At 35.6% G+C, this 22,990-nt stretch overlaps 1 protein-coding gene, 1 non-coding gene and 3 pseudogenes across 3 annotated transcripts; 3 read left to right on the forward strand and 2 right to left on the reverse strand.

Annotated features, from left to right (window-relative positions):
• The first annotated feature begins 202 nt into the window (after positions 1–202).
• On the forward strand, positions 203–1,312 carry LOC143611562 (uncharacterized). The gene has a single exon (XM_077085760.1). It carries the CDS (start codon positions 203–205, stop codon positions 1,310–1,312), a length of 1,110 nt encoding a protein of 369 aa, XP_076941875.1.
• A 4,702-nt stretch (positions 1,313–6,014) lies between these two features.
• On the forward strand, positions 6,015–8,809 carry LOC143611577 (uncharacterized; annotated as a pseudogene).
• A 2,126-nt stretch (positions 8,810–10,935) lies between these two features.
• LOC143611563 (cytochrome b5 pseudogene) lies at positions 10,936–12,256 on the forward strand (annotated as a pseudogene).
• Positions 12,257–12,519: 263 nt separating this feature from the next.
• On the reverse strand, positions 12,520–16,090 carry LOC143611571 (rab GTPase-activating protein 22-like; annotated as a pseudogene). The gene is made up of 5 exons (XR_013149793.1): positions 16,015–16,090; positions 14,650–14,782; positions 14,515–14,564; positions 13,966–14,019; positions 12,520–13,884 (listed from the first exon to the last, which is right to left on the reverse strand). The product of XR_013149793.1 is annotated as a rab GTPase-activating protein 22-like (transcript).
• Positions 16,091–22,596: 6,506 nt separating this feature from the next.
• TRNAL-UAG (transfer RNA leucine (anticodon UAG)) lies at positions 22,597–22,676 on the reverse strand. The gene has a single exon. It is a non-coding gene; the product is annotated as a tRNA-Leu (tRNA).
• Between the last annotated feature and the right edge of the window lie 314 nt (positions 22,677–22,990).

A 22,990-nucleotide genomic window follows, 5' to 3' on the forward strand; every position in this document is an offset into this window, starting at 1 on the left:
TTAATTGATTGTGTTTGATTGGATTTCCTTTTTGCTTCCGCTTGTATATATGGGGATTGCATCTCAATGTAATATGTCGATCAATATCAATAAACGCATTATCACTCTTGGTACCGATTTCATCATGGTATCAAAGCGGTTTTTTACCACTCTTTAAACAAATCAACCCTAACCCTAAATATCAAAGCAGCCGACGCCACCCATGGCTGGCGATGCAAACGCCAACATGGATCCTGCACCCGGATCTGTGGGACCTGATGTAAACTCACCCCTCTATGTTCATCCCTCCGATTATTCGAAACAGCTTCACGTAAACGAAACCCTTAATGACCACAACTACAACGACTGGTCACAGGAGATGTTGAACTTCCTGTTCGCCAAAAACAAAGTCTCGTTTGTTGATGGCACTCTCAAGAAACCAGAAAACGACTCCGCAGATCACATGCACCGGAGGCGTGCTGATGCTATGGTAAAGGGGTGGCTCACCACCGCCATGGAAAAAGAGATACGAAACAGTGTGAAATATGCTGGAACTGCTTATGAGATCTGGTCAGATCTCCTTGAACGTTTCGGTAAAGATAATGCTCCGAGAGCTTACGAATTGAAGCTCGCCTTAACCAACATGCAGCAAGCGGGATCAACCGTTTCAGCATACTTCACAAAGCTCCGTGGCATTTGGGACGAGATCGATTCAGCCGTATCCGTACCCAGATGCATTTGTAATGGGTGCACCTGTGATATTGGAAAAAGGTTAACTGATGCAAAAGACAAAGATAGGCTTTATGAGTTCCTTATGAGACTAGATAATGAGTTTGGTGTGATTAAAACTCAGATCTTGGCAACTAAACCTACACCAAGCTTGAACAACGCATTTCATCTAGTTAAAGACGATGAAAACCAAAGGTCTATCTCTTTAGACAGAAAGCCGAATGAAGCCGCCGCTTTCAAGGCCTCCTTTCAATATCGTCGAGATGGTAGTGGCAATCGGGATGCGACAAAACGTGACAAGGCTGTAGTGAAGGATCCAAAACGAAGTGATGTCGTTGAATATTGCACTCATTGCGGTAGAGATGGCCATAACAAAGACGGATGTTTTAAGAAGATTGGGTACAAGGAGTGGTGGCCGGGTAATAAGGCAAAGCAAGAAGGTGGCAAGGCTGCCTATGTTGAAGCTAACTCAAGCCCTATTCCTGGTCTCACAAAAGAACAATACGAGACACTCTTGAAGACTTTTGCGGGAGACAATAATCAAAAGGATGACCCGTCACGTATGGCCAGCTTTGCAGGTAACGAAGAAAGGGAAGGTGAGTAGGTAATGGACTCGGGGGCCACTGAGCACATTAAGTATGATCCAGACTTTCTTTATAATAACATTAAAAGCAACTTTGAGGTACCGGTCACTATTGCTAATGGCACTAAGGTGCCAGTTAAAGAAAAGGGCGACGGTGCCCTAAAGGGGGGTACTAAAATAAATAAAATCTTATATGTTCCTGAATTTACTTGCAACCTTCTTTCTGTGGGAAAGTTAGCGAACAATTTACAATGTGTTGTCTCATTTTTCCCTGATTTTTGCGTGATGCAGAAGCTTCGTACGAAGAGCTTGATTGGTGCGGGGCAATACCGGGAAGGTCTATATCGGATGGGGATGATGAGGAACAACAGGGTGGCAATGGCGGTGAAAAATAGCATATGGCACAACAGGTTGGGACATGCTTCTGGTGAAAAACTCAACAACATTAGTTTCCTTAAAAGTGTTTCGTTCAATAAGTTGTGTGATTCCTATTCCAAGTCTAAACAAAAGAGACTTTCTTTTCCAAATAGTACTATTAAGACAATTGGGTGTTTTGATTTAAAACATTGTGATATTTGGGGCAGATATCGAACACCCTCTTTTACCGGTGCAAGGTATTTTTTGACTATTGTTGATGATTATAGTAGAGCTATTTGGGTTTTCTTGCTAAAGCACAAAAATGAAGCTAGTACGTACATAAAGGATTTTCACAAAATGGTTAAAACACAATTTGGAAAAGTTGTTAAAAGAATTAGGTCTGATAACGGTGGGGAGTTCACATCAAATGAAATGATATTTTTTTACAAGGAGAATGGGATAATTCTTGAAACTACTTACCCCACACATCACAACAAAATGGTGTCGTCGAAAGAAAATATCGACATCTTCTCGAAACAGCCCGTGCCTTAAGGTTTGAGGCAAAGTTACCAAAATATTTTTGGGGGGAATGTGTTCTAACGGCTACATATATAATCAATCACTTACCCTCTAAGGTCCTTGGAAATAAAACGCCATTTGAATTGCTTCACAACCAAAAACCCGACTACAACTTTATGAGGGTTTTCGGTTGTTTAGCATACTATAGAAACACCAACACCAAAGGGGACAAGTTTGAAATGAGAGGGAGACCCGGTGTTTTCTTGGGCTACCCACTAGGAACAAAAGGTTATAAGATTTATGATTTAGAAAGCAAAAGGGTAACTATCTCGAGAGACGTTGTCTTTCACGAGGAGAATTTTCCGTTTGGTCAAATCATTCCTAATTGTTATAATGATGATATGTTCGAGCAAGATAATTCATTTATTGAAGATGTCGTGGCCCAGCCAAGCTCCAGGTCCACTGCCCAAACGCTAGAAATGAGAAATGATGATTCAGACACAAGTGAGCCTCATCACCAACCTGATTCTCCACAATCACAAATGAATGGGCCAACAAATGAAACTGGGCCGACACCCAATGAAGATTCTGGGGTGGACCATCATGACCCAAATGAAAGTGAAAATGGCATTGAATCTCAGGTCCACGATTCCGCTATTGGGTTCGAGCGGGCCCAACGAAGCAGAAGCCAACCCGCACGATTAAAGGACTTTCACGTTGATCTTCCCCCATCCATAGATCCGACCCGGCTCGCACCACGTCAAGGCTCTTCAACGGTACACCCTCTCTCTAATTATGTTTCTTATGATAATTTTTCCAACACTCATAAAATTTTCCTAGTGGCCATCACCACCAATGATGAGCTTAAGACTTTTAATCAGGCAATAAAAAATGAAAAATGGAAAGATGCCATGGAGAGGGAAATACGAGCTCTTGAAAAGGACGGCACATGGACTCTTGAAAGTTTACCGAAAGGAAAACAAGCTATAGATTCCAAGTGGGTCTACAAAATAAAGTATAAACCAAATACTGAGGTGGAATGCTGAAGGCGCGGTTGGTAGCGAAAGGATTCACGCAACAAGAGGGAGTCGATTATCATGATACCTTTGCCCCAGTGGCTAAACTTGTCATGGTTCGAACGCTTCTAGCTGTAGCCACAAAAAGGAATTGGATCATTCACCAACTTGATGTAAACAATGCCTTTCTTCACGGGGATCTGAGTGAAGAACTTTACATGAAAATTCCCCAAGGTTTTTCTAAAGAAGGATAAACCAGAGTTTGCCGTTTGAAGAAATCCCTTTATGGTTTAAAGCAGGCTTCTCGGAACTGGTATCAAAAGTTCACTGCTTCCCAACTTAGTCTTGGTTATAAACAGTCGAAGGCCGATTACTCTCCGTTTATATACAAACAGAAGGATGTGATCGTGGCAACCTTGATATACGTGGACGACGTTGTTATTGTTGGAAATAATCGTGACAGAATACAGGCTCTAAAGGACGAGATGAATAAAAGATTTAGTATTAAAGATTTGTGACCCCTTAAATATTTTCTTGGCATCGAGGCAACACGAACTTCCACGGGGCTGGTTTTGAGCCAACATAAATACACGCTTGATATTCTCAAAGATTGTAGGTTAGAAGGATGTCGACCTAGTTCTTTTCCTAGTGAAACACATTTGAAACTCAATAAGGGAGAATCAGAACCAGCGGTCGATAACAGCCAATATCGTCGACTGGTGGGTCGTTTACTTTAGTTACAAGTCACTCGTCCGGACGTTACCTATGCGGTCAATGTCTTGAGTCAGTTCGTGTCTGACCCCAGACAAAACCACTTGGATGCTGCCTATCGTGTCCTTCGTTATCTTAAAACTACACCGGGACAAGGAATCCTTCTTCCGATTGAGGGAGGTTATCAACTCGAAGCATACTCTGATGCAGATTGGCTTAGTTGTCCATTCACGAGACGCTCTCGTACCGGGTACGTTCTCCTCTTAGGAGGAGCTCCGATTTCTTGGAAAACAAAGAAACAAATTGTCGTATCACGTTCTTCCGCTGAAGCGGAATATCGCTCCATGGCTTCTACTGTTAGTGACGTTTTATGGATGCGTTGGCTTCTACAACAATTAGATGTTCCTGTTGCAGGACCTACCCCTTTATTTTGTGATAATCAGGTAGCTCGACACATAGCCAATAATCCGGTATTTCACGAGAGAACTAAGCATGTGGAAATGGATTGTTATTTTGTTCGTGAACGGGTTGAAAGCAAAGAAATTAGTCCATATCCAGTCACAACCAAGATGCAAATTGCTGATGTTTTAACAAAAGGATTGGGCACACCCAATTTAATTTTCTACTTGGCAAGTTGGGTGTTGTCAACTTACACACTCCAACTTAAGAGGGAGTATTAGAAGTCAATATTGTCTCAATATTTTCCTTCTCTGTTTCCGATATTTTAGTTATTAATTGATTGTGTTTGATTGTATTTCCTTTTTGCTTTCCCTTGTATATATGGGGATTGCATGTCATTGTAACCTGTCAATCAATATCTATAAACACATTATCACTCTTGGTATCGATTTCATCAAACCTAACCTTTATAAACATAAGTCCTAAAAATATGTTTTTGTTGGACCACACTATTGTTTTTCCAAATTCTGAATAATCATGTTCCCTTTTCATTTATTTCTTTCTTTCTTCATGCCCCACTCATTTTCTTTCTTTATGCATAATCAATTTTGTCCTTCAAACTACGTGTAGTAAACTCATTTACTTCAGTTAAAATAAATATCTTCTCCTATGGAACTCGATCAGCTAAACGAACAAGAAGCCCAACAAAAGTGATCACATGTTTCTTGGACTCAGCCTATTTAGTAAAAATTAGTAAAATAGTGAAGTTTAATTGAACTCACGTTTTGCTGCTTTAAACCGAACAACGAACAAGGTTTATTTTGTACATGATGATGATGATGTATGCGTTTGTTAAAATTAAAAGTAAACCTATACTTTTACCATAAAAAGAGAATACAACTAAAATATATGACACGAAATAGAACGTTGTACATTAAGTTTTGAGTATATACCAAAGAAATAAAAAACACACACAAAGAATTGAACAAACATCAAAGCGTATGATACAAATGGTAAAGCACAAAAGAATTTAAATATTAACTTTCTCTCAAAAAGTGTTACCTAGGTGTGCATGAAACCTAAAAAAACCAAAATAACCAATCCGAAACAAAACCGCCGATTTGGTTTCATGTTTTTGTAAAAAACCACATTTATGTTCGTTTTGATTTTATTTCAAATAAAAACCGAAAAACAAACCGAAGCGAATTCATAAATATTTATTTTGTAGTTTAAGTAATTTATAAACTCAAATATTTTAGCCCAAATATATAACACCTAGTTTGTTATTAACAAACAAAATGTTTTAGGTTCAAGTCAATTATTTTAAGCCAATTTTTTTCCAATCCAAAATTTTAAGCTCAAATGCTAAAACTGAAACCTAATTGAACCCAAACCATAAAACTGAAACCGAATGGGTTTTAAAATTTTTAAAACCTGAAGTTTGGGTTTTTGTTTGAGTTTAGCTCAAACTGACCTAAGTTGAAAAGTGCACAACCCTATTATTCTCAAATATTGATGCAAACAAGCCAAGCTGTTTGCGAGCTATTCGGGCTCAAATCCATAAAAAGCTTGAAACAAGCCTGAGCTTTTTTGAACTTGAGCCACATCTGATCCTAAACAAAACACGTTTAGTTATCGAGCCTCGTTTACGCCCTCTATACTCTCAAACATGATTATTAATATTGATGGGGAGACTCTGGAGTGAGGATAGACAGACAAGCATGTATCTGAAGAAGGCGTTTTGGACGGAGAATAATAATAATAATAATAACAACAACGATAAAGAGGGATCCACGTCTTCGCCGGCGGTGAGTGAACTGGTGAAGTCACTAGACGATCAGAGACTCTACCGAGAGGTAACCCTGGCCCTCCGAACCGGCCTCCGTGACGCCCGGTCCGATTTCTCATTCCTTCGACTCCGCGGCCTTCGCAACATCCTCAAATTTCTCCGATCCGTCGCTAATTCTGATTCCACCATCACCCTCTTCGCTCAAACCCAATCCATTCCACCTCTTCAAGGTACATTATTAGTAGCAAAGTTTGTAAATTTATTTAATTTGATGAATTTTGTGATAAAAAGAGGGGTTTTTTTTTTTTTTTTTGTTAGTGGTTCCGGTTCTGTTTCAGCACTCTCTACAAGACTTTGAGGATCAGATAGTCACCAATTTGGATCACATTTTCAGTGTTGAACCCTTGAAGATTAAGAGCCCTTCGACCGATGCTGAAGTTTCGCTTGCGCTTCGGGTTTTGGAAGGGTGCTGCTTGCTTCATAGGGAGAGCATGGTTTTGGCACATCAGTACAAGGCGGTTCAGGTTAGGCGTTTTATTATAAGCATCCAATGAAATGAATGTTGACTGTTATTTGTTCTTTGTGAGATCGCGGAAATCGCTAGGATAAAACTGGATTAGGTTGCAATGAGTAATCCATACTAATGAAATCTGAGTAATTGAAGGGGAAAAATTTTTAATATGTGTTATGTGGATACGGACACTCACACGTGCTACGTTTAATATGTAATGATCTGCGTGGCGTATGCAAGATAAATATGCACTAATGTTGGATATCAAGAACACAATCACAAGATCGTATTGCTGGGATAATTAAAGAAGGAGAGAATTGTATCGAATCAAATAGGGATACAACGGAAAAAGTGAGTACATATGTTTACATATATGGGTATGTATAACTCTAATTCTAAGCGTTGTATCCCTTGGTAAGGTTGCGGCGGTTATGCAAATTAATCTTAAGTTCTTAATATAATACAATTATATGATAAATATAATAATAAGAATAATCAATAATAGCACAAGTCTAAGTTACATTCTAATATTTAACAACTAAAAGTATAACCCAAGTCTTGTGATAGCTGTCTATGCTAGTCCAAAGCACAAAATGTTTACTTCTTGTGCAGTCTTTTTTTCTCTACTCATGTGGCTACCATATCGTTTAGTATAATGACAAATGAATTTGGGTTTTTGACGTGGATTTCTTTTCCTAAGTAGACAATGCTATTTCTGTAGTAGCATTAAAATCCTGGCCATTAATTACTTTGTGTTTTGACTGGTAGTATATTAATACTAATAGGTTATAATTTTAGCCACTAATTTGTGGCAAAAAAAAATTTTAAATCATTAAGGCTTTCTGTTATTGTGACATATTTCGTGTCGAGGTGGATTTTGCAAAGAGATCTTTTCAATGGCCAAAGGGTGAAAAAATAATTATTGTAAACCCTTTTCAATAGTTCATTTTTTCATTGGAGTTCAATAATGTCTAGCTTTTCTGTTTATTGAGTGCAAGCATTCACTTCAACTTAACGGCTTTGTTTTTTTATTTGTGTTGAATTTCAAAGGGAAGATTAGTTATCCAATTTGTCTTTGCTGTTAATGCCATCCGTTTTTTATATTAACTCAAACCGGAAGAAGCATTTTCAAAGACTTCTGCCTTGTAGAATATAAACGTTATCACTCAGGTTTGGAAGAAGTAATGAGTTGTTTATTTGAAAATCACATCTTTGACGACCTTCATAGATTTTACTGTAGAAATGATTATATGCTTCATTCAATGTGGACTGTTAAGGTTTCACATAAGGCCACTTTTAATTAAGAGTTTTTTCTGAAGAAACGACAATTGTAAACTGGTCGACCAGTTCTGACTTCTGAGTCTGGTTATATATTTCAATCCATGCAGGTTTTGATGAATATATAAGCAACACGAGGGGTACTTGAGCAAGGGGCATGCCTGGATGCTCTTATATCAATAATGTTGGACTCCTCCATTAATCAAATGGTATGCTTTTTCTTATATGGTAGCCAAACTGATAGTAATACACTCAAGGGGGTTTCAAAACAGTTATACTGATGTAATAAAGATAGTCCCTTGATCCCTCATTCGCATGCTTTATCATGTCAAAAGGTGATTCAGCTCTTAACTGCTCTTTGTGGTTTGCCAGGCCTTTGAGGAATGTAATGGCATTGAAGAAGTTGCATTGCTTATAAGAGACAAACAAGTAGACGAAAATTTGAGGTATTCTTCTAAGTTTTCATCATAAACATCTTATATGCAATTAACTGACTGCGCATCATCAACATGAAAGTATGTAGTGGAAGTGATACAGATAATGAGATCGGCAATAAACCAGTTAAATACTAATAGGAAACATTATCTTTATGTTTCTAGGACTAGACATTTATGTTCATTATTAATTACGCACGGCTACTTTATTATTATTAACTAAAACTGGGATTCAGGATGAAATGTGGAGAGTTCTTGTTACTTTTAATTGTGCATGTAAATGGTCGAGAAGGAGCACCAATGGCTGGCATTCATGATGACATAAGACGTCTCCTCGGTGAGAAATCTGCGTCTTTGATATGGGCTGCAAGTCAATTTGGTTCAACTCTTGATCCTGAGCAACGACTCATGGCTCTTCACATTCAAGCTCGTAGGGTGCTCGAGTCCCTAGATCTTTATTGATCTATCTACTTTATTTTCTCTTTATTTATTTAACGTCACTTGTATATTCATCTCCAACCAGTCGCCCATGAATAGAGGATCCGTGGAGTGGGCAAAGGGCTAGAGGAGGTTGCCTTATGCTTCTTGGATGGGTCCGGGTTGGTTTTTATCGTTATGTTTAAATTTTATGTGAAGTGGATTTTTATGATTCATGAGTTGTAAAATGTGTTTTAATGACTTGTACCCCATATTTATTTTGTTTAAATTTTATGTGAAGTGGATTATAAAAAATTTTATGAAAATACGAATGCAAAAAAGTGTTAAATGTGAAGATGTTTGTAGGATTTAAGAGAAAAATTGAAAGATAAGTGGAAATTTATGTGCTAGCTAATTAGGTCAGGCATGGTCTAAAAAAACGTTATATTTGTGTATTTCAAGCGGGTGTCGATGTGTAAATGTCAACTTTTGGCATACCTAGCTATCTATCAATAAACATGACGGCAATTATATCAAATGGTAATGCTAAGAATTATGATAAGTCATAAGATGGACGAGTTACTCGTTAAATCATTATAAATATTTCATAGTAATATGCGCTTTTCTCTACTTGTTAGGGCTTATATGGCATGATTAAGTAGTGAGAATGGGCGGTGGCAACCGAGAGTAATGGCAATTGCTACTCAGGCAATGAGAACTGTAAGTGGTTGATGTTGTCGTGACACAGGCAGTAGCAACACAAACCCTTAGCAGGGAGTTCGTGTTGACTGTCACCAAGCTGAGCCACAACCACGGGAGTGGCAACCGAGTCGAGCAACTTAGTAGCAATTAACCTGCTAAGGCAACCTGATCCAAACTTGCCCTTCAAAAATGTAAATGCACCTCTTAAACAACTTGTTTTACACAAGTGTGCTTGTTTTACACAAGTGTGCTAAGTGTCATTAAAACATCACTTTACGTCATCGCATGTTTGTAAGCATGTTATTTTCTTTTAATATTTTAATACACAAACTTTTATTAATTTTAAAATATTTACATAATAAAAATAAAATACCCATCAATTACTATAGCCAAAAAAAAAACATAAACATAAAATACAAAGAGGAAATTTGTGTATGGTACGATGGAAATGTCTCTCTATCCTAGTTTGTTATTAAAAGAAATACAAGAGCTTATAGCATTCCCAGTGAATTCTTCAAATTATATGAGGGGTTTTCCATTTTTTATAAATGGTTAAAAATGATTGTGAGAGGAAGAGAGAGAAAATGTTACTGTTCATGGTTAAATTTGGAGAAGCGTACTGTTCATCTCTATAATTTTTTAATGTTTTTGAAAGTGGTTGTGAGTGAATGAGAGAAAAAAAGATAATAATAAAAGTATAAAAAAGTATTATTTGATTAAAATTAAGAGAGAAAAAATAGTGTTTTTAGTGTAATTATAGAGATGGAGATGGATAATCAAATAAGAATACTCTTATAGGCTAGCTGTATTAATGCATCTAATCTAATCTATCTAACTATATATTAAAGCAATTTGATTTTTTCACATGACATCATTCTAGGGCTCCCACATAGGATGCCACATAGATGCCATGTGAGCAGTTTCCTATTTTATCATCTTTTTTTCCAAATACAATATGGAGTATGAACCCGTTTAGTTATGCTATAACTCATGACCCAGTTTCTCTTCAAATACAACCATTTTCATATGAATATAACATTTGTAAAATTTTGAAAAATAAATTATTGTGTGATACAAATCTCGAGCCCAAAACCTCATGTTTCAAACTAAAGATGCTTACAACTTCACTTAAGTAGTTATTATGTTGAATTTCTTGACTTATAAATGATATATTGTTAATTCACTTATAATTAATACTAGAAAATCATTAAACAATTAAGTTAACATCCAATGTTGTATTCAAAGAGGCTTTTAGAGATTTATGAATTAAAATTTTGTTTATCATTATTAATATGCTATGAATCTATAACGTATGTTATAATGTATATTACTAAATTTAACTTTTTTTTGTTTTTTAACCACCCGTGTATCACACGGGCTTTATGCTAGTTAAGTAGTATAGTAAAAGGGTTTTTTTAGATGGGCTTTTTTTTTCTTGAACTGTCTTTCAAGATAGTCATCAGTTGTATTTCCTTGATGAATATTGGTGTATGTTTTTTAGAACAACCAAAATGCCAAGGTATTTCTTACCGGATGACCCAATGGCAAAAGGCTACTGTCAGCTGGCACAAGTCCCAACCCAGCCGTATGGGGCCCTTAAGCGCCTCCAAATTATCTTCAGTTCTAGAAAAAATCCACCCACTCGAAGGCCCACTGATGGTAAAACCCGAATACCCTCATGATCGAATTGTAAATCACAAACATCTCAATCTTATTTCATTGAGCAGCCCCCCTCTCATTGGTGTATGTTTAAAGCATGTCTAGAGATTGACAGATTGTGTGAGAGTTACTATATGAAAATGCAACTTTTATTATTTTAATTTTTATTTTGAGAAGAACAGTTGTCTATATTGGTTGAGGTCAACAAATTGCATTCTGCCGCTTTTGCCAACCAATTATATTGTGCCCACTTTTTCATTTACAAAGAAAGCCCAACAGACCCTTCCTTCTTTTCATTCGTCTTCTCTTCGTAACTTCCTAAGCTATATTTCGTTTTCCACTGTTTAATGCTAAACTCTAGGTTACCAAAATACCCCTATGTACCATGGACCTTGGTAATTTAAAACAAATTTTATTTTTCCTTCTCCAATTTCGTTTATAAATACCAAAGCTCAGATCCATCTACATCATTCATAATACTCTACTACATATTAAATAGGTAATATACTCTACTACATAGTACATAGGTAATGTAAATATGTAATGGTATCTTCTATTATCATATTTTGTTATTATTATTTCTAAATTAGTAACATGTGCGTGTGGCCGGAACATGCAGGTACGATGAAAACATTTAACTTTGATCAAGTTTTGAAGCACGACGAAACCGAAGACTGCTGGCTTATCATCCAAGGAAAGGTTTACGATGTAACACCCTTTATGGAGGACCACCCTGGAGGTGCCGAAGTCCTGCTAGCCGCAACAGGTATGTAATGTATCTACAATTGCATACATTGTTTTTTATTTTTTTTCTTTCATCGTATGGTAAATATTGATTGCAGGCAAAAATGCAACGGCTGATTTTGAGGACATTGGGCATAGTGATGAAGCTATAGGGATGATGGACAAATACTGCATTGGCAAGCTAGAGCATGCAACCGCGGTTCCACTTAAACGCACTTATGCAGTGGCCAAGTCTACTGATAATAAGCCCTACAAGACTTCACAACTTGCTGTTAAGATTCTACAGTTCCTCGTGCCACTCTTCGTCTTCAGTTTGGCTTTTGCAGTCAGATCATATGCCAAGCATTAATCTTTATTTTCATTTGTAATGTCGAATCGTCAATAATTGTGTATTTCTTAATTCTGATAAAAGGAATGAAATGCTTTTAATTTATTGACTATTTGAGTGTTTTCTTGTATTAGAAACACTGGACAAGTACAAGGAGAGATTACATGTAAGAATGAAATTTAAGACCACAAGCAAGACACTTGCATCCCTTTGGCCACATGAAACTAAACTAAAACATTCGCAATTTCCATTAAGTCAAGCCGTTGATGGACGTTTGCTTCTTTTGTTTATTATTTCACTGGATACAACAAACAAGAGTCAGATTCCATCGTCTGATTTGTGATACCAAAACAGACATTTGATATTTGATTATAAGTTTGCTGATTGATTGATTCTCAATTTTGTTATGTGTTTGAAAGAAACTACAACAATTGTCCTCCCTCCCACGTAAAAGAAAAAAAAACAAAGTAAATAAGGGTTGCAGGCTGCTTGCTATAAAGTTCTGATGAGGGGAGGGGGGCAGTTATAATAAAATAGTGAGTGAGTGGAAGAGTTGCAGCAGCAGCAGTTTATGATGCGGTCTCGATCTTGTCATGAATGGAAACCACCAAGTCATGGGCGTCATCTAAGAGCTTCCACACATCCCAGTTGTCCTGCCATGTTATTGCATTCCCTTATTATCTCATCCATGCTGCTGTACTTCTCTATTATCTGCTTCCTCCTCTGCAGCACGGACGCTGCTATCGCGTACAGCAACAGATCCTCTGTTGGCGGGGCCCTCTGCCTTATCCTGTTCCACCCCGACTTTCCCACCCCCGCTCTGATGGCTGCCTGATCCGCCCACATCACCTCCCACAGGCATATCGTCTGTTCGAAACTCAACTCTCTCCGAAACAGCACCACCACCATCCTGTACACGAAGAAGCAATCCTCTGCCTGCAGCTTCTCCAAGTGCTTGTACAGGTGGGAGTCCTTGGATTTTATGATCTTGGACACTCTACTCAGCTGCCTTCGGATCCCTGTCTCGTCAAGCCTGAAGTTGTGGCGTGCTTTTCTCATGAACCCCACGAAACACCAAAAGGCTTCATGGTCCTCTGTCATCACCGCGATTATTGGAGACAGCAAATCACTCATCCCTTGGCAGTAGCCAATTTCAGGGTCGTGGAGTGCGTAAGCTTCAAGAATGGCAACCAGCCGTGAAGCATGGAAGATCCGGCACGGGTCAAGATGCTCGTAGTCTTTTAATCAGACGACCTTGGCTGAACGCAGGGCGCGTTCCTCAGAGATCTCCGCCTGAGTTTTGGAGTACGAGATCCAATCTCCATTGGCACGAATTGCATCAAGACGGATGATGCGCTGCCAAGTGGAGAAATCCTCTGTTAATGTAAGCTTTGACTGGACTTCAGTTGACTCGTCGTTTTCCTCCTTGGTATCTGAGGAGGGGAAGGTCTGACTTGCTTCAGCATCCTGAGAAGAGTCCGAGGCGGTCGAGTCAGAGTCGGAAATGCTTGGATTTATATATCTTGTCGAACCACCAACCATGGGATCTTCCAATACTATGGGAGTATTATCTGAACACACAGGAGATGAAGTTATTTCTTCACTAGATAGAGACTCTCTAGCACTCACAACATCCTCTGATTCTGCAGAGTCCATGAACGAATCACTCTCCCCTGTGTTGCATCTCAAAAGCTTCCTGCATTGCCTCAGCAACTTTTCATAATTCTTTCTGTAACACACACATATATACATAAAATAAATAACATGGAGTGCAAATGACAGTAGACAAATATGAAACAGGCAGACATACCTTCCATGGGTTCTTAATTTATCTCTTTCTTCTTTGCAACTATTTAATTCATAACTGTCAATCAATCAATCAATCAATCATACCCAGTAAAATCCCACCGACAGCAGAGCTATAGGTAGGGTCTGGGGAGGGTGGGATGTAGGCACACCGTACCTCTATCCAAAGGAATAAAGAGGTGGCTTCCAGAGAGACCCTCGGCTCTAAGAACATGTGTATGAAGCAAAAAAAAGGAAATCAAAGTTTAACAGTTATATAAAAAACTACTACTAATTATAATAATATTAATAATAAGGTCACAGTTTAACCGCAATATAAAAGCTAATAATAATAATAATAAAATATGTAAGGGAAATACCATTATGGTATGTGACCTAAATAAGTTAAGTCTAAGCCCTAAGGTATTCAATTCTCTCTAAAAATCCTTAACTTTAATTCTACTTCTCCACGAATTCCTATCCTCAACCATGTCCTCGGAGAGGTGAGCAAACACTAGGTCATTTTGGTGTAATTTAAAAGATACATTAATACTTAGATATCAAAATTACTTACACTCCAAGTAAGAAAGGCCAAACCTCTGACCTGATACTTGCATCAACTCCCTGCAAATAAATATATAAATAAATACATTACTTGGAAAAGGATAAGTTCAAAATCTAAACTACTAGATGAAAGTGGAAGACGCACCCCACTGCGAACTTTTTTAAGAAATTTAACACCATCTCGAAGCTTTCCGTCTGGTGTAAAGAAACTTTTCCACTGCTGAGGAGTGAGCGCGTGTTTTCTTTTCCTACGTGACCATGGTGATTTTAGACGTCCCCTTCAATCAATAACACCCATTGTTAGCTCAATATAATAATGCCACTTAAACATACAGTTAGCAATTAATAACAATCAACACATCTCACAACTCACTAATCAATGGTTTCGTCTTCCAAAAATAATATCAAGCAAAATATAATATGGGCCTCTGGGTTCATTACATAAATGAGCTAGCTTGATTAAATGGCTAATGATGGAAGTGTAATTTCCATATCACGTTTGCTTTCTATTCGATGTTTACGACGGTACATGATACATTTTTCCTGTAGCCTTTTGTTGTCTACTACATATAGAATACAAGTTCATGAAATATTGATGTTCTAGAATATCAAGCAAAATTATTGACACAATCAAATGCCTCCACTTTCACTCATGATTTCAGACATTGACGACAAAAAATATACTTCTCTAGTCAGGACTCAGGAATGGTTTCCACAACTAATTGGCACTCTACTAACTAGTACCTGAGCAGAACACAGACGAAATACTTGAGCCTAGTAATAAAGTTTCAATCCGCACGTTTATTCTAAAAAAGGTAAATCTTGGATTGGTACGCTCATGGATGACATCAAGCTTCAAGTATAGATGTTCATTAATACCCAATCCACTCAACAACTAATTGTTTAAGGCTTCCATTCTACTATCATGTGCTACCATTAACTTAAAACATAGCGGGTTTGAAAAGTAACCCTGAAACTTAACTGCCACTACCAAACTCTATTAACAACATTATGATTTTGGGCTCTAAACTTACTTCTGTCGGCCTTGCTATCAGTTACAGTTTTTCTGCTAAAGATTCTTATTTGAATCTCAATTACTTTAAACCATTCATGTTTGTCTTGAAAACAAGTGAAATTAAGCCCAAAAAAAACATTATTTTATCTTCTTACACATGAATTAGTTTCGGGTCATGGATCGGACACAACCAATTAAACATCTAACGATGTTTGAAACCGAATTGGAAATTACAAAGTTACTAAATGAAAATGAAAAACAATCCCGGATTTATCGGACAAAAGACCCAAGATAATAGAATGAATATTCGAGATCAACTGAGTCGGATTACTCACTCACCGATCGGAAGAAGAAGATGCAACTACTACGAATAAGACGGATCTCAAAGAGTTTGACTGCGTCTAAGGGCTTTCATCAATCCCACTAATTACGGAACAAAACAAAACAATACTTGTATACTGGGTTTGAATTTGAGTTGAGTGAAGTGGGCATTACCTAGAGGTGGAGTACATGATGATAGCAGCAGCGATAACAAGGCCGATGACGACAGTGGTGATGGTGAGATTTACTCCGGCATTGTGGTTCTGGTAGTGGCACTAGGCATGCGAACATTGTATTGTATTAACCTAATCAAACTCATCTACCTTTAATTAACCTTATTCTAATTCAATTCTAGTTGCTAATCACTCTTAAAACCATATTCATGTCACATTTAATGCCATGTTTTATAAACTCAATATATCCAAGTCACTATAACATTTATTATTACACTCTCAGTGATCAATAATGTCGGTTTTATCTTACTAAGTTTCGTAACTAGTTGTTCACGGTTTTGTTTTTCCACGTAACGATAGTTTCTCTTGATGACATGAATGGATTGTTTCATTTACCATTACAAACAAGGTCGTCCAATCCTAATATGATGCAATTGCTAGATGATATGATGATTTCTTGAATATAACAAAGAAAACGTACACACCTCGTGTTTGTCAAACGTTTGTATATATTTGATGCTGAAGATTGTAAAAGGAAACTTGCAAATAGTAGTCATATGTCAGTCAAAGTCTAAGTTTAGAGAACTCTAAGTGTATGTAAAAGATTATCGTAGCATGATTAATCTAGCATGTTTTTCTAAGGAAAATTTTAGGTCATTTACACGAAACATACAATTAGTCAGTTAGACAAAACGTAGTTGGCTGTTTTGGGGGATTTGGAGGGGGAAGAGCCCCAAAACGCTCGGGTACATCGCCCCCTAGCGCGTTTTAAGGGACGAATTTGGGCTTGACCGTTTTGTAGGAAACGCTTGGTGGGGGTTGACTTTCTTCCAGGCTAATGAAGAGGAAGGTGGGGACGTTTTGGGGGCAAAACCACTACACATGATCTTAGTTTTGTATTGTAAGTCAACACAAGGTAACTTACTACGCTAACTTGTAGTCAACGTACAGGAAAAGGTTAGTGTAAAATGCATCCACCACCGATTGTGTGTTTGTCAATAGAAAGACTCTTGGTGAATGATCTACTAGCCATTTGTCGGTCGTCTAAAGGTCAATAACTTTTAAGTTAAAAGTCACCGGATTGAATGATTTAGCCTACACAACTATAAGCAACGGTGTGAAACTTACAAATATCAGATGAAGGTTTGTGCATGTAAGAACTTGAAAGCCATATAATGTGTACTAAAAAGGGTGAGTTTGTTGCAAATTACTCAACGTTTTGATTCTCTTGATTTCAAGGCAATTTCCACCGGGATAAATCAAGGAAGAAAATAAATGAGAAAAAGTACACTATGCATTTAAATCATTATTTCATGTATTTTTATTAGATATGTTGAATATTCTAAGGTATTTAGGGTCAAGGTCTTGATACCAAACGAATTGGTGTCTATCAAGTTGATGGATATCCGACCAATAGAACTAGCGACACCCATGCAAAGAAACTTTCAGATTCATCATTGATCTCATATTCGCATTTACATGAAAAAGATATATTTTCAAGATATTTTTTATGTATTTCTGTTATCTTTTGATTTGCTCATAGCATTTGGTTGCACATCTTAGTTTCTTTGAGTTGTTTTTACCAACCCAAAACAACCATCTTATGTTCTAAAAGTTAACATTTAACCTATGTATCATCAACGACCCATAAGCTAGGAGATTCGATTTAACATTTTAAAGAAAATATTATAGGTTAAAGACTCATGTGTTTGGTTTAATAATAATTTGCAAGTGTTACTATTGATATAAGTATCGATTACGTTTTGCATGCGGTTGCATATGCTTTTACTTTAGTATTCTTATTCTCATCACTTTATCTTTCAACCACAACATCCTTTTTCTTTTGTTAGTATATAAAGTTCATTGTTTTTAGAACAGCATAATATAAAGTTCATTTACAAATCAAATAGAAAGTCAAGTCATTAGTAATGATTCTTTAACTATGATAACAAACATTAAATGATTCCTAAGTTGAAAACCAAAATAAGTAAAAACGTTACTATTTATTTGATTTCAATTTACCTTAATTATTAGTCTATAAGTAGAAAACGCTAAACCAAAAGATCATATTTCTGTTTAAAGAGGATTATAGGGTAGGGCTAAAGAGCTAAACATGAAACATTAACAGTCCCAAAATGAAAAACAAACCAAATAAAAGCGTTATTGTTTAATTGATTTCAATTTACCTTAATTAGTCTTTAAATAGAAAACACTAAACCAATTAGGGCGCGTTCGTTTCACAGAATAAAATGGTATTGGAATTGGAATTTGCGTAGGATTTGGAATTGGAAGTAATTGAATTTGTTATCTGAATATTGCAATAGGAATTGAAATCCAATTCCATTTTTGATGTGCTCGTTTGACAAATGAATTGGAATTGAGAATTTTTTTTACGAGGATAACGGCGGAAACATATTTTTTTTTATTTATATTTTGCGTTATGATTTGTTTTAATTTTTTATTTTTTGTATTTTTTAGGGGTTTTCTGTTAAGATAAAAAATCTCTCAAAAAATATTCAAAATAATAATAAAAAGTTCATAACTCAAAATATAAATCAAAAACAAAAAAGTAAAAAACTAAAATGTTTTATTCGCTGTCCTCGTTAAAAAAAAATCTTGAGAAAAGATTTCAACGAATTCACTTGAAAGCTTACACATTTTGGAAGGATTTGAAATCTCTTTATTTAAAGGAATGTGAAGGAATTGATTTCCAACTCTAATTCCTTGACAATCGGACACACCATAATGAAATTAAGATTTCAATTCCAACGAGACGAGCACGCCATGTCATGGGATTTTAATTCCAATTACTTTGAATTCCCATGAATTCTGTGAAACTTACGCGCCCTAAATATTTCTGTTTAAAGAAAGGCCGTATTAGGGGGGGGGGACAACTGCACTTAACACTCAGGGAATGTTTTGTTTGAGTTTTTAAAAACTGTTTATTTGATTTTTGAAAAGTAAAAACTGTTTGGTAAAGCTTATTTTAAAGCTTGAAATGCTTCAAAATGAAGCTTTTCAAAATTGCTTTTGCTTAAACAAATAAGCAGATTTTGGAAGCTCCCCCAAACACCTACTCATGTTGGGTGCAAATGAGCCGAGCCTAAATGGGGCCAAGCTTAAATGAGCCCCAGCTTCACGTATCAAACTCGAGATGGCTCATGAGCCTAAACGAGCGTGTCATCATCAAAAAAAACCACAAAAAATCGTGCAAACCACCATAATTTTTTATTCAACTTATTAAACCAATATATTTTTATGTTTGAAGTAGCAAACTAAGATCTGTTTCAGTTGTTTATCAAAGAAGAGAGCAAAGTGAGGGTGGCTGCCGGTCTATTGCAACTTGTTTATCTGATATTTGATAATGAGACACGTACCTTCTTGGTTGGTAAAACTATAAATTTTATGAACATCTACATCTACATCTACAAATTGAACTCACCACCTTAATTTTAAAATATTCGTGCCTTACCAACTCAACTAGAATGAATTGATGTTAACTTTCTTTTTTTCTTATTATTATAGATTCACAAACTTCCATTTTGATTTCTTTTAAAATACAAATACAAAATATTCTTACTAATGTATGTATTTTAGAAAAAAATTATTTATATCTTATAAATCTATAGGTATGTTATTATATATATTATAAAATTTAATTTTTTATTTACTTTTTAATCACCCATGTATCACACGGGCTATATCCTAGTATATATCATGTTTTAAACGTACGGTTATTTTAGTGACACGGAAATTGTGCGGCTCAATTGAAATATTTTAGATTTGAATAAACCGACAACATAATAAATTAAACCAGGTAGAATTTCAATAATTTAAACTAGAATGTGTACCATAAACATATCACCTTTATACAAAATCATGTTATTATTGTATCAAAATTTACTCTAGTCATGCCAGGTAATTTTTAAATTCTTTACTCTTTCACAATTCTAATGGTTAATTTTAAAGATCTTAAAATTTAATTGACAAATTAAGTGAAAGGACCAGAGAACAATATTAATCCATAAATTAAGGGAAAAAAATGATTGTTTTAAATCGTCTACTAAATTCCGGTGTCTTCATGATTCACACATGATTTTTTATGTGGAAATTATTTTTACGTTTCTAGTAGTAACGATAAGTATTTGCTAGTTTAATAAAATCAAAATATTCTTTTGCTAAAACTCACACATTAAGCCGATAGACAAAATAATTTTACAGAAAAATGAAGAATTTATAGGGATATAGTCATATAAGTTATAACGATATTTATTAGAATCAAGAACTTGTTGCATAGTGAGTGAGTATTTTATATGTATATAGGAGAAAGACTCAAGTGTGATAGACTATCATTTATTTTTATCTTTTAATATAAACATGAAAATATCTAAAAAGATAGTTTGTTTGTTTGTTTTTAGAGAGAGAATAAATAAGGCTTATATTTCATAAAGATGGAATTTATAAAATAGGGAAAGGTTAAAATACAAAGGGAGACAAAAATAAAAAGTGTGAGAAAGATTTGTGGTCACACAAAAAACCCCTAAACAAATTCAATAAAATTAATTAAAAAAATATAACTCAAAATATAAATAAAAAACAGAAAAAAAAACAAAATGTTTCCTTCGTCATTCCCGTTCAAAAAATAAACCGTCGAAAAGACACAATGCAGAGGTAAAAACACAATGATGAAAATAAACAAAAGACACAATTATAACTAAAAAAAACATAATAGGTCGCAAAATATAACAGAATTTTGAGTAATATAACACAATATTAAAAAAAAAGACACAATGTAAAAAAAAGACACAATCAATGACAAAAATGAACACAAAACACAATGATAAACAAAAAGACATAATGATCTTTTTCCCTCAACATTTTTTTTTATTTATTTCTTAAGAACGAGGTAGACAGTGGGATATTAAATTTTGAGTTATGATTTTTTATTTATTTATTTTTAATTTTTTAATGATTTTTTGTGTGACTATAAATCTTTCTCATCATTCTCATTTTCGTCTCCATTTATAGAATAACTTGACCCTTATAAAATAGTCTCTGAATTTGCCGTATAATACGGGCAAGGAAGACCTCCTTTGTAATACAAATGGATTGCTACTTTAAAATAAATCATTATAAACCAGACACAATCATGCCACAATCCACTTTTGTTAAAGTAGATATTGCATAACATTAGTTGAGGATTCCAATGGTTTGAGAGCTTTTATTGTTTATTTTTGAACAAATAAACTCTTGGAAAGCTCTCGGGAGGGTTTGATGTCGTAGTCTACCTAGTGGTGCTTAACACAGACTTAAACTAGGAATATGGCACATGAGTGGGATTCGAACCGCAATATCAAACAAAAGAACACCTTTGGTGAACTTAAGGTAAAACTCCCAATCATCCCACCAAAGTTCATGGTTTGGTTTCAAGTAAAAGAATTATGTCACACAGCCTTCCATTTTTCAAAGTAAAAAAAGAATTATGAAATGTTCTTATCCCTAACAAAAACCAAAAGTCTTCTAATTCAACATCAACCAAATAGATATTTACAAGTCTGTTTCAAGATGAAGGGATTGTTAAGAAAACCAAGTCAAACAAAAATACACAAACCCACTAATCATTAAAAAAAGGACAAATTATTAGTAATATCTATCTAATATATTAATCAGCTTATTCATGGGCATTTTGAAACACATTAATTAAAACATATATATGTGATTTCAAGGAGATAAAAATAGAAGAAAAAATGTCTGGGTGATCACAATATTTCTAAGTGAAATGCATTAGTTTCTTGGGCTTAGACCTGACCATGGGCCCATACCCACCACCTGCACCGGCTTCATTGCCTCTGGCTCTGATAGGCTGATTATGAACCAAATGTTTCACACAGTGGTTCATGGCATGCACATTACCAAGATTTTCCTGATTTACTTGGCTTTTTTTCTAACACATACCCTCTAATCTACTCATAAATCGAAACACTCGTTTGTCAGGAAATTTAACCTCGCATTGGGGCATTTTTAACACATACGCTGATACCGCTTGGCCACATGCCATTTGGTTGTTTTACTTAGCTTGGTCAAGATGTTCAGGCACAATTTTGAATTATAAAGTTTAGTGTAGATTGTCATGTGCGTTGAAACAATAACAGGTTTTTGCATTTACACTTACTAAGTTGCCACCATTTGTAAGAAGCAAATTATAAAGTTTAGTGTAGATTGTCATGTGCGTTGAAACAATAAAAGGTTTTTGCATTTACACTATTAAGTTGCCACCATTTGTAAGAAGCAAAATTGCTTTTTGGATTTTCAGGCTCCCTTGATACTACTTTGCTATTCCATTTGTGTTAAAAAAATAATAATAATAAAATAGTTTAAAAAAATTTCACTTTTATAATCCTTCGTTTAAGGAGAAATCTCTAATTGACCTTCTAAAAGAAAATTTACCACCTGGATATGCAAAGTTAAAAAAAAAATAATAATAAAATAATTTCACTTCTATAAACCTTCATTTACCACCCAGGATATTTAAAGTTTATGAATGGAAATTTCTGCCAATAAACTTGGTTTTTTTGCAAAAGAATGACAGCTGTGGGATTTGAACCCACGCCCTTTCGGACCAGAGCCTAAATCTGGCGCCTTAGACCACTCGGCCAAACTGTCTTATGTATCATTAGAGAACTTACATCACCTTAGTATTTTTAAATCTTTATTTTAAACTCGCAAGTTAGGATTCCGGTTTCATTAGATGTCTAACCACTAATGTCAATAACATAGAAGTTTCTTTTTGTTTCATTTTAATAACTAAAACAGATCATTACCATGTTCAAGGATCAAGTGTATACATAATAGATGGCGTGAGCATGTGTACCGAGTACTACAAAACAACTGCCTTCTTTGAACCCCAACAACAATCTTCATTAATCCTCCTCCTTCATCTAGGCCCCATTCTCAATTTTTTACCAATACTTTCTCTG

The sequence above is a fragment of the Bidens hawaiensis genome, unplaced genomic scaffold (assembly GCF_021521415.1).
Source record: "Bidens hawaiensis isolate Kalapana, Puna unplaced genomic scaffold, B.hawaiensis_p1.1 tig00031688_1, whole genome shotgun sequence".
NCBI classification, from domain to species: Eukaryota; Viridiplantae; Streptophyta; class Magnoliopsida; order Asterales; family Asteraceae; genus Bidens; species Bidens hawaiensis.

Coding starts and splice junctions, on each gene's coding strand:
- LOC143611562 (XM_077085760.1), top strand. CDS start 203: ATGGCTGGCGATGCAAACGCCAACATGGATCCTGCACCCGGATCTGTG.